Raw genomic sequence first — 16,722 nt, forward strand, 5'->3', positions numbered from 1 at the left:
TAAGTGTTAAATTAATTAAAATAAATTATTTTTATAGTATTCTATATTAGAATCACGTTTTATATGTATTTCATAACAGAATTTATAATAAAATTGATGATTTATAGTGGCGCACTATGTAACTCCATATAAGAAGTCCCTCTCTTGAATGTTGGCCTATATATATATATATGCAATTACTCAAATAGAAATTACTAAAATAAAAACTAAAATGGAAACCAAGAGAATCTCCATATCTGTTCACGTTTTCGATTCAGATGGTGGAGACGGTGGAGGTGAAGGTGGAGATGGAGGAAGGATGATTGTAGCGGAGGTCTGGGCGGCTTGAAGTAGGGGGTTGGAGCGTTGCCGGAATAGTGGCGGCTCCGCCGCGTTTTGAAGTTAGGCCGAGGTGGAGAAACAAGTATGAACGGGGCTGAAGAAGGTTGAAGCAGCGACCAAGATGGGGCTGGTGAAGATGGAGGTGGAAATTGTGTTGTTAGAGAAATAATGGAGGTGGAGATGGAGGTTGTGGTTATGGAGGGGGCAGGCGGCATAGAGGTGGTGGTGGTTATGGAGGAGGCGACGATGGAGGTGGCGGCAGTGGCGGATGTGGAGGTGGGGTTGGTGGAGATGGGGTTGTTTAAGAATTTAGTGGTATTTGCTTTAGGATTTAGTGATATTCCATCTTGATTTTTAGTTTCTAGAATAAGGATGTTTCTATTGGAGTAAAACTCTCTCTCTATATATTATATTCGGCTTTTTTTCGGGTTTCGGGTTCAGATCGGGTTTGGATCGGGTTTCGGATTTCAGATTTTGATCGGCATACCTAATATCCTAATCCAAATCCAAAATTTTTCGGGTTTGAAAATTAAATCCATATCGAAATCCAAATCCAAAAAATCGGGTTCGGTAAATCCATATTTTACTTCTTAGTAGTATAACCTTATAGCTTTTGAATCTTACAATGCCTCACTCTCAACTCTCAAAAAAAAAATACAATTCCAGTTATCAGACTGAATCCCTTGAACGGTTCTATGTTTGCAAACTATGCAGATTCTAATGCGCGCCATCTCAAATTCACCATTAAAAGACTATAACTTTTGGTGGTCTCTTTCAGATACAAAGTATGCTGGAACTGCATTATTTGTGAAGAAGTGTTTCAATCCAAAGGTCTCTTTCTCTCTTAATCAAACAGGTATAGTACTACAGTAAATTTACGTATTAATGTAACACATGATACATATTTCCACGTGTTGTGGTCTGCTGAACTACTTCCATTTCATTGCTATTGTATACATGTCTGGAGAAGTAGAGTTCCTCTTTTATATAACCTCCAATAATAAGGGATATAGGGTCTGTTTGGGAGTGCTGTTAAAAATTGTTAAAAATTTCTTTGTTGTCAGAAAAAGTGCTGGTAAAAAAAGTGATGTTGTAGAAATCAGATAACTGTTTGGTAATTTTTTTTAATATATGCTTATTTTGAGTTGTAATATGAAAAGATAATGTTTTTCGTGAGGTTTAATGGTAAAATCTGTAACTGTTTCACGCAAAAGCTGAAAAGCAGCTTTTTCCAAAAGCATGGGAGGACATGCTTTTTCTAAAAGCAGCTTTTCAACTAAAAGCTGATATTCGGAAAAGCTACTTTTGGATTTACCAAATAGTTTTTCACCTGATTTTTAGCGAACAGCAACGCCAAATAGTACCATAGAGACTGCAATATCCAGTTCTATAAATTTTTAGTTGCATCTCTAGTTGAGTTTACTAAGGATGCGAAAAACATTACGGTGTTGTGCTAATGAGGGGTATAGTATAGGATCCTGCAGTGTGTTCATGTCAGTTTGTTTTTAATAAGGAAATCCACTCGTCTATAATTACAAAATGCAAAAGGGAATGAGACTTTACTTCTCATGAATGCACGTCTTCTTTTGCTTGCATCTACATTCAATTGATTCCCCTAAATAATTTTTATGTCCTAGACTGGCTTCTAGGTAACGACCTTAAAAATGTTCTTTGGGAACAAAAAGGAACTAGAAGGTGCTTTCATTATGTGGGTTGGATTGTGGAAGACGATTAATAACTTGTGGACTATAAGCAAACTAATTTTATCTAAAATAATTTTATAATCCGCAAGTTCCTATCATTTTTTATATTATATAGCCTGCTAAATTGTCTTCCTTTGACCTTTGTGTATCTGCAATCTGATTTGGCTGGCTGCACTTTTGTGCAATGGCTCATGGGCATCATAGAGCTATCTAAAATGTAAACTGCTGCTACCAAATTGTTAGGAAACGGCTTTCATTTTAGAAATTCAGTGACTAATTATGTTCTTCTCTAAAGTAGTTACCATAAATTGCACTCAAGTAACCCTAGAGCATTATACACTTTCTTTTAATATTCCAACTATTTCCATTGAAAACTGGGAGAATTTGAATTTATAAATGTATCTTTATAGGTTCAAAGCACGAACCTGATGGCCGGGTTATTCTAGCTGAATTTGAATCCTTTCGTTTGTTAAATACGTATGTGCCAAACAATGGTTGGAAAGATGAGGAAACCTCATTTCAGAGGAGAAGGAAATGGGATCAGCGAATGCTAGACTTTGTTTTGCAAAATTTGGATAAACCCCTTATCTGGTGTGGGGACCTTAATGTAAGGTATGTTTTCTTTTTTAGCTCGTGTTATTCTCTAATTGCTTAGTTCCGCAATTTTATTTTTGTTTCTGAATGTTTACCAAGAACTCTATTGATTTAGTTAGTGGGAACTGGGCATATTATGCTGTAGAGTTTCTTTGCAAAACACACAATGCATATACGTGCAAGAATTACTGATTAATGAAATAAGACTTTTAGTTTTGCAGACTTTGTAAGTTAAACAAGACCTGAAAAACCAATCCAACTTTAAAAGACTTTAAGAAAGCCAACTCACAGTACTACAGTAGGACAAAGCAGCTGTACAGTGGCGGAGCCAGAGCTTATCACCAGGGAGGGCTCCAAGAGGAATCGAACGCGGCTCTCCGTGATAGTATACCCCAATTTGTACCAACTGATCTACAGGTCACTTGTAATTATATATTATATAATATGTATTTATAATTTTTCATGTTTCATTTTATTGCAATATTCTTGAATATTGTTATTGTATAAGTAAATACTCACTGAGTTTAGTTTCCATTTCTAAGAGAACAGCGCAGAATTACTTATTATCCTTTATTAACCTGTTTTACTTCTGGCATTTGTAGCCATGAAGAGACTGATGTGAGTCATCCAGAATTTTTTAGCTCGGCCAAGCTCAATGCTTATACTCCACCAAATAAAGAGGTGCTTGTTCATTATATGCTTTCTGTGCAGTTTAATCACTTTTACATATTGTCTTTTGTTTATGTAGCTATAAAAGATTTATTGCCAGAGACTGGTTCTTTAATCTCCTTGAACTACGTATGTTGCTCTCATGAAAACCTGGGTTTGGTAGCACTCCGTTCCTTACAAAATTAGTAGGAAGCTTATGCCATTTATATGACATGATTCATCTTATCAAGATTGATTCTAGTTTAAATTTTATTGTAAATTTTACTATGATGTTGGTTGAATAAAGACGTTCTTAAACCATAATTTCAAGGTGACCTGTGTATTCATGAATAGATATGGAATGAGTTTTCATATAATGCTAGTTGTAAAAATACATAATTAAATTACAAGACTTGTGTTTCTTGTAAATAGTATTAATATTGTATTTCTCTATGAAGAGTATTTTCATCTCCCAAAACTCCAATATGCTCATCTTTATCAAATAAGGTAAGAGCATACTGTGATTTTACAATTAAATGATGGAGTGATACTGGTTAAACAATTGTGATCAATACTTTAAATATCTTAGCTCTTTCGAGAGTATATGCCATTTACACTTTTAAATTTCCAACTTTTAAGTTACAGGATATTCCTCTCTGATTGTGCAGGACTGTGGGCAACCTGGATTTACATTGTCTGAGAGGAAGCGTTTTGGTGCGATATTAAAGCAGTATGTAACCCCTTTTTTATTGTAGAGTAACCTGTTGCTGTTTTATTCAAATATCCCTGGCCATCTTAAAATAGGTGATCTTTAATCATTATGCATATAAAGTTTGAATTTTTCATTCCGTCAATTCTGCTTCAGGCGAAAACTTCTAGATGCCTACAGAGTCCTACATGAGGACAAAGGTATGGAGCGTGGCTTCTCTTGGTCAGGAAACCTTGTGGGGAAGTAAGTTTTTCTCGATGTCTTAACATTTGTGTATGCTGTAAATCCTTCATTTGGAAATCACATCTTTGATAAGAGTACAAATCTTTGAGGGGAGAATGCTTGGCCGCCTGCAGGGATTCCAAGTATACCTCAGTTGGCTAGTCATAACTTTTTTATGAAGAAAGATTTTATTTGCAAATCACATCTTTGATAGATTTTATGTAAATAATGAACTGCTGACTTTGCATTTCTTGCAGATATCGTGGAAAAAGGATAAGGATAGACTACTTCATTGTTTCAGAAACGCTCAAGGACAGAATTGTTGCATGCGAGATGCATGGAAAGGGGATCGAGTTACAGGGTAATATAACTTTTATAGTTTATATAGAAATATACTTTAATCTTAAAACTAATTACTAAATACATCAAAATTGCCACGGCGGTGGTAAGGAGAGCCATGATGTCATGACAATAATGTGGAGTCGTGAGATTGGATAGTAGTTAATAATTGCAGTTTCCCAGAGTTTGCACTGCAGTCTGCAGGGTAATTTTTTTATTTTTTTTTTGGAAGGCGGAGTAACCCTAATAACCTTTTTGTTGCTATATACATCCATCTATTCCCGCTGCCTGCTGCCTTCTGTTTAAATATATTTCTCTTATATGTTTTGGTTGAATTTTACGCAGGTTTCTGTGGAAGTGATCATTGTCTTGTATCGCTCAAGCTTTCAGAAACGGACTCCAATTCAGACCAATGCTAAGCATTTGACATACCGGGATCATTGCTACTCTTGTGTTTGTATTGTCAAACCATCAAGGCATCAATTTATTTAAGTTGAACTTTCGATGTATTTTCAAACACATTTGTCTGTACATCATGACAATTAGAGACAAAATCAATATAGTTTTAAATATCAGTTTTTGTTAATTTACATATATTTATCCAACATTCTTCGGTGCTCGTCGCAAGACATAGCCCTTTTTTTCTCGATGACACCATCAGCTAAGATTTTTTGGTGAATGTTATGTGAAATACTCTGCAACCTTTCAATGCAAATAATACCCGTTCGATCACTACTCTGTAAGAGTTAAGTTCTATGAGGTACACAAAAACATTGGAGTATTGGAGTACGAGTTACAAATTTTTAATTTAATCAAAAATAATATCTTTCATTATCCAAATATTTATGTAATTTATCATTTATAAGTTGTACTCCCTCCGTCCCACTTTGTATGAGCTGGTTTGATTTTCACGGAGATTAAGAAAAAAGTAGTAAATGTAGTTGAAAAGTGGGTAAAGTGGTGAGACCTGTCAATATTTAATAATAGATTTGAGATGGTGGAAAAAAGTAGTGGGTGTAATAGTGTTTATTTAATAAAAGGAGAGTATAAAATATAGAGGCAGTGGGTGTAATAGTGAAAAGTAGTGTTCAAAAATAGTAAGTATTATAGGTTCATTCTTTTTGGGACGTCCCAAAAAGGAAATGAGGTCACATAAAATGGGACGGAGGGAGTATTAAACAAATTTATCAATCCCTTAATAATATTCTTCAACTTTAACAAGTATTAAGATTTATGTTCAGCTTATTACTTATATTGCAAAACATAGTATTCTCTGATTTATAAAAGTAATTGTTCTACGTTTTGATTACAATATTTATATTGCAGAACATAATCTGCAGGTTGTCGAATGTTTACAAATATTGTAGGACAAAAAAAATTAACTTTAGATGACTAGATTATATTTTTTCCAATTTTCTACTCCAACACTCCAATATTTTTGTCTACTCCATAGAACTTAACTCTATGTACGTATGTATGTATGTATGTAAAATATTGTTGTTATTCTACATATAATATGGATTGTAGGGTGTCAGATTCGAGTAATTCTAAATATATCACTCCACCTGTTATTCATCAACTACCTACTCATAGTTTTGTCATCAAATTTTGAACATCATATGCATGAAATTTTGTCATTTATTCTTTAATTGGATCTTATCTTATAAATTTGTTTCTCAATCTTATCTCAACTGCGTATGATTATCATCTTAGGCGATAGAGTTTTTTTTTTGGATTAGTTTTGGTTAAAATTTGAAATATATTCAGGATCATTATGAGTTTTTTATTTACAAAAAAATATCGTTATTGGATCTTTATGTGATGAATGAAGTGTGCATTGAATTTCTTTCGTATGTTTATGTGAAGTTTACAAGATTTTTCTAGTAATAATATCATAAAAGTAATTAGAATATCAATCGGAAAAGTTCAAAAATTCTGATGATTGAGAGGAAGGGATTTAGATGTCGGAATTCTGAGACAGTGAGTATCATATTTAACATATATAGGTTATAAATGTAGTATCTAGTTTCATACATTTAATTTGGATTGTAAGATGTCAGATTCTACTAAATACCCAACTTAAGTGCTTTTTTTTTTTTTGAAAAAAGAAAACAATTCAATAACAAAAGTCATATGACATCTCCACATATAATTGAAATTGAACAAACGCATAATCATATTGATATTGAATCCTTTCTTCTTGGATAGACAACTAAGCGATTTTTTGAAGAGATATGTACATGATGTAATCATCCAATTGTTGTTTGAGCAATCGGCCATAAATACATCGCCATAAAAAAATTTATCACTGAATCAACACCTTGAAAATCCCGCAGATTTGTAATTCCAGACATGATGAACAACGAAAACGCCAGAATAAAAACCAAACTCTCACAAGGAGAGACTAAACAAAAACTAAATAACTTGGAAACTTGTTGATGAAAAGTAAGAGATGAATTAAAAGTAATGAAAAGAAGAGTCCATGACAGAGAGTTTTTTAGGAAAAATATATATGTATGACAATATTGAGATTATTGATTATGAAATGATAATTATTCGTAAGACTTGAGTGACATATATTTATTCAATATTCTTCAAATTTTGTTATAGGTTTAATCTGCTTGTCATGTCTTGCCGATAACTAATACTTCTTAGTCGACACTCTTCAATATTGTCATACACATATTTCTCTTACAATCGCTCTCTACGAATACATATTTGCATATCTTGCATGTCATATACCATACAAAAATTTTCTCTAAAGATAATGTCTGCAACTTTTCCTTATAGATAATACTGTTTCTGTATAGAATGGTCATTTTATATGTTTGCAACTTTTCCGTACAAATAATACTATGTAATCCATACTATATATATAACACGACATGATATCGAACAATCTCATTACATATGAAATCCGTCATCTCAATTGTTTTCTCCATATATGTAGAAAGATTCTTGTTGCTTGTATGTCAAGAAGCTAACACCAAATCAAACTATGTGAAAGTATTTATTTCAACTATTTACAAATCTTGTTACATGATAAATTCTATTTCTCACGTCACCAGTAAATAGCTAATACTTTTCAGTATTACCATACACATTTTGACAATAATGAGTTTGAGGGTGCCGTCGTATCGTTCACCTAAAATTATTGTTTAAATTTTAAAGGGTAAATCTAAAAATATTAATTCCGTCCTCTTTATTCAAAAAAAACTCCTAATTTATTATGGCGACCACCATGATGTCACCGTTAAATCGAGCAATTTACCAGATTATTCCCTTCAACATTCCCAACAAATCATAAATTTCAAGAATACACGCCAGTTTGCATATGATTTAGGTTATATGCTCTACAACTTTATTCTACGATAACGTTAATTTTATCAATATTCTTCAATAACAATTCTGCTTCTCCGTTCTTATCGACAACTAATATTTCTTAATCTATACTCTTCAATATTATCATACACATATTTCACCCCCTCAAATGCTTTATGCAAATCATGTTTTCAGTCATATATTCTGTAATGTTATATATTCTTCCAATCATACACTCTACAACATTTCATTGTAGATACTATTTATAATAACAATCTATGATAACATTCATTTTGCTTGTCTATCATAGTAATTAACGTAAAGCTGAGGTATTTAATTAGAAATATTAACATACTACAACTATAATATTATACCCAGTATCTGATATTGGCAATTCGTACTAGATGTAAATGAGACACTAACATGTATATGTGAATCTTATACCCTGTAATCCATTTTATATGTAAAATATGATATCACTCAGTAATCCACATATATATAAAATATGATATCCCGAAACCAACATATCTTAAATTTGATACTCTGTAATCCACTTATATATAAAATCACGCATTATATATATTAAATATGACATTATGCAACCAACATATCTTAAATATAATCACATTATATATAAATCACGCTATGCAACCTACATATGTTAAATTTTGATACTTTATGATCAACATTATATATATTGATTTTTCTATGGTGGTCCATGGGCACATACTAAGTAACAAATTCTATGCTTTTGACCCATTTTGATTAGCTTCCATTTCTTTATAATGGTGGATCTCTTTCATATACAACAACCACACCAATCAAATGGAGTTAAATGCATAAAATTTAACTTTTAACATGTGCTCATGGGTCATCCATACACATCCAAAACTAACAAACTAAAAGAAACATATAAACCAAAAACTCATTATGAGCATGAATAACATATTTCAGTTTTTTTTTTTTAAAAAAATAGAACTACAATGCTCTTTCATTCATCTAAGCTGATAATCACAAAAAAATGTAACGTATACAGTCGTAAGCAGTCTCAAAGAAAATGCAGCATACAGTCGCCAATTGAGATAAGACTAGGGCCAAATTCAATAAGATGAGATCCAATTCAAGAACAAAAGATACAAATTCATGCGTACAATGTTCAAATTTTGATAATAAAATTATAAATAGGCGGTGGCTGAACAACACGTAGGGTATAAAATCATCTAATTCCCTTCGTCCTTATCCTTAAAATTTACAAAATAACCGTTTCTAGTTGTGAACTTACAATTAAACCACGGAAACACATTTATTTGCACATTCTCTATTTTTTTCTGTAATCTTAAATCTCGGTATAATACTGATACTACTACCCAAGAAGAATACAATATACCAGCTCATATTTTCTCTTTATTTTCACTTTGTCTTTCTCATTTCTCTGCCTTTAAAGCCCTATATCAAGCCTTACGCTTTTGACCCATAGACACATACTAAGTAACAAATTCTATGCTTTTGACCCATTTTGATTGGCTTCTATTTCCTTATAATGGTGGACCTCGTACATATACAACAACCACACCAATCAAATGGAGTTAAATGCATAAAATTTAGCTTTTAACATGTGCTCATGGGTCATCCATACACATCCAAAACTAACAAACTAAAAGAAACATATAAAACCAAAAACTCATTATGAGCATGAATAACATATTTCAGTTTTTTTTTAAAAAAAAAAAAATTAAACTACAAAGCTCTTTCACTCATCTAAGATGATAATCACAAAAAAATGTAACGTATACAGTCGTAAGCAGTCACAAAGAAAATGCAGCAGACAGTCGACAACTGAGATAAGACTAGGGACCAAATTCAATAAGATGAGATCCAATTCAAGAACAAAAGATACAAATTCATCCATACAATGTTCAATTTTGATAATAAAATTATAAGTAGGCGGTGGCTGAACAACACGTAGGGTATAAAATCATCTAATTCTCTTTGTCCTTATCCTTAAAATTTACAAAATAACCGTTTCTAGTTGTGAACTTACAATTAAACCACGGAAACACATTTATTTGCACATTCTCTATTTTTTTCTGTAATCTTAAATCTCGGTATAATACTGATACTACTACCCAAGAAGAATACAATATACCAGCTCACATTTTCTCTTTATTTTCACTTTGTCTTTCTCATTTCTCTGCCTTTAAAGCCCTATATCAGGCCTTTCGCTTTTGACCCATAGACACATACTAAGTAACAAATTCTATGCTTTTGACCCATTTTGATTGGCTTCTATTTCCTTATAATAGTGGACCTCGTACATATACAACAACCACACCAATCAAATGGAGTTAAATGCATAGAATTTAGCTTTTAACATGTGCTCATGGGTCATCCATACACATCCAAAACTAACAAACTAAAAGAAACATATAAAACCAAAAACTCACTATGAGCATGAATAACATATTTCAGTTTTTTTTTATAAAAAAAAAATTAAACTACAAAGCTCTTTCACTCATCTAAGATGATAATCACAAAAAAATGTAACGTATACAGTCGTAAGCAGTCACAAAGAAAATGCAGCAGACAGTCGACAACTAGATAAGACTAGGGACCAAATTCAATAAGATGAGATCCAATTCAAGAACAAAAGATACAAATTCATCCATACAATGTTCAATTTTGATAATAAAATTATAAGTAGGCGGTGGCTGAACAACACGTAGGGTATAAAATCATCTAATTCTCTTCGTCCTTATCCTTAAAATTTACAAAATAACCGTTTCTAGTTGTGAACTTACAATTAAACCACGGAAACACATTTATTTGCACATTTGCTATTTTCTTCTGTAATCTTAAATCTCGGTATAATACTGATACTACTACCCAAGAAGAATACAATATACCAGCTCACATTTTCTCTTTCTTTTCACTTTGTCTTTCTCATTTCTCTCCCTTTAAGGCCCTATATCAGGCCTTTCGCTTTTGACCCATAGACACATACTAAGTAACAAATTCTATGCTTTTGACCCATTTTGATTGGCTTCTATTTCCTTATAATGGTGGACCTCATACTTATACAACAACCACACCAATCAAATGGAGTTAAATGCATAGAATTTAGCTTTTAACATGTGCTCATGGGTCATCCATACACATCCAAAACTAACAAACTAAAAGAAACATATAAAACCAAAAACTCATTATGAGCATGAATAACATATTTCAGTTTTTTTTTTTTTTAAAAAAAAAAAATTAAACTACAAAGCTCTTTCACTCATCTAAGATGATAATCACAAAAAAATGTAACGTATACAGTCGTAAGCAGTCACAAAGAAAATGCAGCAGACAGTCGACAACTGAGATAAGACTAGGCACCAAATTCAATAAGATGAGATCCAATTCAAGAACAAAAGCTACAAATTCATCCATACAATGTTCAATTTTGATAATAAAATTATAAGTAAGCGGTGGCTGAACAACACGTAGGGTATAAAATCATCTAATTCTCTTCGTCCTTATCCTTAAAATTTACAAAATAACCGTTTCTAGTTGTGAACTTTCAATTAAACCACGGAAACACATTTATTTGCACATTCTCTATTTTTTTCTGTAATCTTAAATCTCGGTATAATACTGATATTACTACCCAAGAAGAATACAATATACCAGCTCACATTTTCTCTTTCTTTTTACTTTGTCTTTCTCATTTCTCTCCCTTTAAAGCCCTATATCAGGCCTTTCACTTTTGACCCATAGACACATACTAAGTAACAAATTCTATGCTTTTAACCCATTTTGATTGGCTTCCATTTCCTTATAATGGTGGACCCCTTACATATACAACAACCACACCAATCAAATGGAGTTAAATGCATAGAATTTAGCACTTAACATGTGTCCATGGGTCATATATACACATCCAAAACTAACAAACTAAAAAAAAACATATAAACCAGAAACTCATTATAAGCATGAATAACATATTTCAGTATTATTTTAAAAAAAGAAATGAACTACAAAGCTCTTTCAGTCATCAAAGATGATAATCACAAAAAAAATGTAACGTAACAGTCGTAAGCAGTCACAAAGAAAATGCAGCATACAGTCGACAGTTGAGATAAGACTAAGGACCAAATTCAATAAGATGAGATCCAATTCAAGAACAAAAGATACAAATTTCATGCATACAATGTTCAAATTTTGATAATAAAATTATAAGTAGGCGGTGGCTGAACAACACGTATGAATTAAAATCATCTAATTCTCTTCGTCCTTATCCTTAAAAATTTACAAAATAACTGTTTCTAGTTGTGAACATACAATTAATCCACCGAAACACATTTATTTGCACATTCTCCATTTTTTCTGTAATCTTAAATCTCGGTATAATACTGATACTACTACCCAAGAAGAATACAATATACCAGCTCACCTTCTCTCTTTCTTTTCACTCTGTCTTTCTCATTTCTCTGCCTTTAAAGCTCCTGTATCAGGCCCTTCTCAAAGCTTCACAGATCTTGTACGTATTAATTTATTGATATATACATTTCTTCTTGTGTGTTTAATTGTTGTAAGCTTTTTTTGTAAATTCAATGGCAAGAATTAGAGGCAGAGCAGGGTACAAACCACGCCCTTATAAAAAAACAGAGGTTTTGCAATGGCTTAAATCCCTTCCTTTAGCACCCGAATTTCATCCGACCCTCGAGGAATTTCAGGATCCTATTGGTTATATTCGTAAAATTGAGAAAGAGGCTTCTGTGTTTGGTATTTGTAAAATTATACCCCCTGTCTTGTTGCCCTTGATGAAAACCACATTTGATCAACTTAATAAGTCTTTGTTGGCCTGTTCTGCCTCCCCGGAAGGCGAATTAAAGCCAACATTCACCACTCGGGTGCAGGAAGTTGGTTCTTGCCAGAGAAAACACTACCCTGTGATTAAATCTGTGAGGGAGAGTGGTAAGACTTACACTGTTGCTGAATTCGAAGCAAAGGCTAAGTCTTTCGAGAAAAGCTTTTTCAAGGGAAGTTCGATAGAAAAGGGGGCTTTAAGTCCTCTGGAAATCGAAAGCCTTTATTGGAATGCTAATGGTGATAAACCCTTTGAGGTTGAGTATGCAAATGACATGCACATATCAGCTTTCGTGGAGTTGGAGAAGCGGAGGGGTGGAGATGGATTGAATGAATATTTAAATGTGGGAGATTCTAATTGGAATTTGAGGGGAACTGCAAGGTTAGAAGGATGTCCCCTAAGGTTCATAAAAGATGATATCCCCGGAGTTACATCCCCAATGGTCTATATGGGCATGCTCTTTAGCTGGTTCGCGTGGCATGTAGAGGATCATGATCTGCATAGCCTCAATTACATGCATATAGGGGACAGGAAGACTTGGTACGGAGTGCCTCAGGATTCTGCAGCCGCTTTTGAGGAGGTCATCAGAAATCACAGCTATAGAGCTGAGATGAATCCTATCTGTGAGTTTGGTTATTATTGAAATTATGCTACATTGTCTCAATTTATGTTTATCATAATTTGCTCTTAACATGTGTTGTATGCAATTGATATGATTTTGTGGGGTGGCAAAATTGCCATTGCCATGGTTAACAAACCATTTCTCCAATTTGTATATCTAATTCAAGGTTTAGTTCAAGATTAAAACTTTATGCATTGTATGTGGGGAAGCACTTATAAAGTCTTTAAGGCCATAGTATTTTGTTGAACCTCCAAGTATGTCGTTTCAGCTTTATATTAGTTCGAACTGTTATATATTAGTCTTTTCCATTTTGTAAGGGTTTTGCATATTTTTTCTCAGTACTTACTAGTTTTAGCATGTACAACTGCAGCGACTTTTGCTAGCCTTGCTAAAAAGACCACGGTCATCTCCCCGGAAGTGTTTCTTAATGCTGGCATTCGATGTTGCAGGTAACTGTTTTATCTTTTTCTACTGAATGGTTTAGAACAAAGGGTATGTGACTGTATAATTTCTGGCGATTTATTCATATATTTCTTTCCCGCCTTTATTGCTTTGTGAAACCAGGCTGGTCCAGAATCCGGGAGAATTTGTTGTCACTTTTCCAAGGGCTTACCATTCTGGATTCGGTCATGGTCAGACATCTTTTTACCTTGGATTTTGTTTGTAATATTATTATATCAATACTATATCTATCTTGACATTAATTAATGCACATAGGATTCAACTGCGCGGAAGCTTCAAATATTGCAACTCCTGAATGGTTACGGTTTGCAAGAGAAGCTGAAATACGACGAGCTGCAATAAACTATCCTCCACTTTTTTCCCATATCCAATTGCTCTATGATCATGCCCTGTCATTCTCTTCAAGGTTTTCCCAGTTCATTGATTACTTCGAGTGTATTGAGTATGGCTTTTTAAGCTAGCTTATTTGCAAAAATCCATATTCGGAATTGGACTAAAATATTAGTCAATAAAGATTCTGTCATTATAATTGTTGCATACTTGCATTCTAAACACAGCATTATTCTCATATGTTAGTATCTTTAAGAAGTTTAGCATAAACCTTTATAAGATAGATGGTAATATTTTGGTTCCATGAGCATGATTTAGTTGAACAGTCATATACGTAGTAAGTATTATAATTGCTTCATGATGAAGATTTTCTATATGATCTTACATTCTCAGGGTACCAGTGAGCATGGAAACAAGGAATTCGGGATTAGAAGAGAAGCATAAAGGTGATGGGGAACGCCTCGTGAAGGAGCTCTTTGTGCAAGATGTGAAGCATAATACCAACCTGCTTCATAGTCTTGGGAAAAGATCTCCACCTATTCTTTTGCCCTGTGATTTTTTCAAGGGAAATTTTCCTGATTTGCATAATGGTAAGAATATTCCCTTGTTTAGCAAATACATTAATTTTTATTGTGAACCCTGACTTCTCAGAACCTGAACATTAACACTCAAAAATACGGACCTGATCAATGTGAGTGGTTGCCCGATGCAGGTCATTTTTCATGTTTAGCTTGTGGGGTTTTATGTTTTGCTTGTTCAGCAATCATAAAACCTAGTGAAGTGGATCTGCTGGATTCCGGTTTAGGTAAAGAATACTACATACCAGTTTACAGCTTCTCCCTTTCTCAACAAAGACATGTTAACACTCCCTTTATTTTCTGCATACCATAGATAGTTGTTTCTCGTGCAGTATATCTAAGGGTAAGCTTTCAGAGAAGTAGGTAAAATGCATATTGTATTCTGTAAGAAATTCATGACCTGTTGTGGTTTATTATGTCAGTTAAAATGAAAATATGTAGATATCACGAAGGTAATCTAATATGGAAATATATATTAAATGCAGGGCGGATGGAAGCTTCCTGTAGTAGTAGGCCTCCAAAGGATATATCCTCACTGGATCTTATAGCTCTGACCTATAAGGATGCCTCCGACTCTGAAACTGAACTGGGGGAAGTTTCCCCAGTATCCGGCCTTGATTATGATTCCTCTCGATGGCATGTCTTCTGTCTTCAGCATGCTTTAGAAATTAAACAGAAACTGGATGTGCTTGGGGGCATGCATATGTTACTCCTTTGTCATCCAGGTAAGTTATTAGTTTTGATAATTAGTACTTAATTATGTGATTTAAAGTGAACACTTGTAAATCTGTTGTCTGATATCCTTGTCAGTATGATTATGGATCTTTATAGTTTGTACAATGAAGCAAAAGCAGACTAGACACCTTCAAAAATTTCCAAAAATGAAACTAATTGCCATTTCTTACGTTAAAAAATGCAAGAACCCAAGCCAAACCCTAAGACCACAATTTTTATATATAACCCTGTCATCTGCTGTAAACCTGTATTCAATTACAGTAGAGAGATATCCTGTGCTCACAACTTTGCCCTCATTTCTTTGTAACGTTTCCTTTTGTTTTTTTGGCAACTTCATTAGCATACAGAGAGTAAAATGCATTATATCTGTCGATGAAATGCATACTGCCTTTACAATTTGGTGCATATGGCAACAAAATTTTTAAAATTAATCTACTAGATAGTACTCGTGCCTTCTTTGCTACCAGTCCTTTTATAATATTTAGCGATGCATATTTTGCAGATTATCCCAAGTTTTTGGCTGAAACAAAATTAATGGCTGATGAACTTGGGGAGGATCACATTTGGAGTGACATTTCCTTCAGGGAAGCCGCGGAAGAAGATGAGGAGAGAATCAAGTCGGCTTTAGATAGTGAAGGGTCTTTTCCTGGGAACGATGACTGGGCTGCCAAGCTGGGGGCTAATCTTTCTCGCAGTGCCAACCAAAGTCAACATACTTCAGCTGACGTAACTCCTAGAAAATCTTCAAGAAGTCACACAATTTGCTTATCCTCTGAGAGAAACAAAGGCACATTGAAGATGAAGAGACTTGCTGACATTGAGCCTTCCTCAAGGGGCAAGTCTCCTGTAGCTGAAGAATCTGGGAAGGCCCCTAAAGATCAACGTATTATTGTATACAAGAGGAGAAATAAGCTCAAGGTAAATCCAGTCCAGGAGGAGACTCCTCCACCTAAACAGGACCAGGACCATGGCACTGGAAAGTCGGAAGGTGGACCGAGGACTAGACTCAGGTCAAGAACAAGGAAACACCCTCCAAAGAAGGCTACTCGGTGAAAAGAGGACCTCGTTTCTAGTTTAACATGTCCTTGGAATTTCCTTCACATTACCGGTGATTCAGGCCGCTTCATTAAGCCTTTTCAGTTTTAGAATAGAATTTTCAGCCACAAAGGAATGTACATAATGTTGTCTTACATTTTATATGAACCAAACTACATGATAAAAATTTGTATAGTTATGGACTATAGTTCTCATATCTTCTGTCTATTAATTTTTGTTATCTTGTCTATATG

At 33.8% G+C, this 16,722-nt stretch overlaps 2 protein-coding genes across 2 annotated transcripts; both read left to right on the top strand.

Annotated features, from left to right (window-relative positions):
• Positions 1-1,021: 1,021 nt before the first annotated feature.
• On the top strand, positions 1,022-5,128 carry LOC108194550 (DNA-(apurinic or apyrimidinic site) endonuclease). The gene is made up of 7 exons (XM_017361511.2): positions 1,022-1,177; positions 2,435-2,636; positions 3,221-3,299; positions 3,935-3,996; positions 4,132-4,218; positions 4,455-4,558; positions 4,882-5,128. The coding sequence occupies exons 1-7, from the start codon at positions 1,030-1,032 to the stop codon at positions 4,953-4,955; spliced, it is 756 nt and encodes a 251-aa protein (XP_017217000.2). The 5' UTR covers positions 1,022-1,029; the 3' UTR covers positions 4,956-5,128.
• Positions 5,129-12,199: 7,071 nt separating this feature from the next.
• Positions 12,200-16,486, top strand: LOC108194551 (lysine-specific demethylase REF6). The gene is given in 8 exon segments (XM_064081901.1): positions 12,200-13,329; positions 13,699-13,777; positions 13,893-13,960; positions 14,046-14,196; positions 14,514-14,818; positions 14,821-14,925; positions 15,184-15,423; positions 15,936-16,486. Coding segments are annotated over 8 exon segments (2,379 nt in total). The 5' UTR covers positions 12,200-12,449.
• The last annotated feature ends 236 nt before the right edge of the window (positions 16,487-16,722 follow it).

Source organism: Daucus carota, chromosome 7 (assembly GCF_001625215.2).
Source record: "Daucus carota subsp. sativus chromosome 7, DH1 v3.0, whole genome shotgun sequence".
NCBI classification, from domain to species: domain Eukaryota; kingdom Viridiplantae; phylum Streptophyta; class Magnoliopsida; order Apiales; family Apiaceae; genus Daucus; species Daucus carota.

Coding starts and splice junctions, on each gene's coding strand:
- LOC108194550 (XM_017361511.2), top strand. CDS start 1,030: ATGCAGATTCTAATGCGCGCCATCTCAAATTCACCATTAAAAGACTAT. Junction 3,997..4,131: donor TTTGGTGCGATATTAAAGCA/GTATGTAACCCC, acceptor ATTCTGCTTCAG/GCGAAAACTTCTAGATGCCT. Junction 4,559..4,881: donor AAAGGGGATCGAGTTACAGG/GTAATATAACTT, acceptor AATTTTACGCAG/GTTTCTGTGGAAGTGATCAT.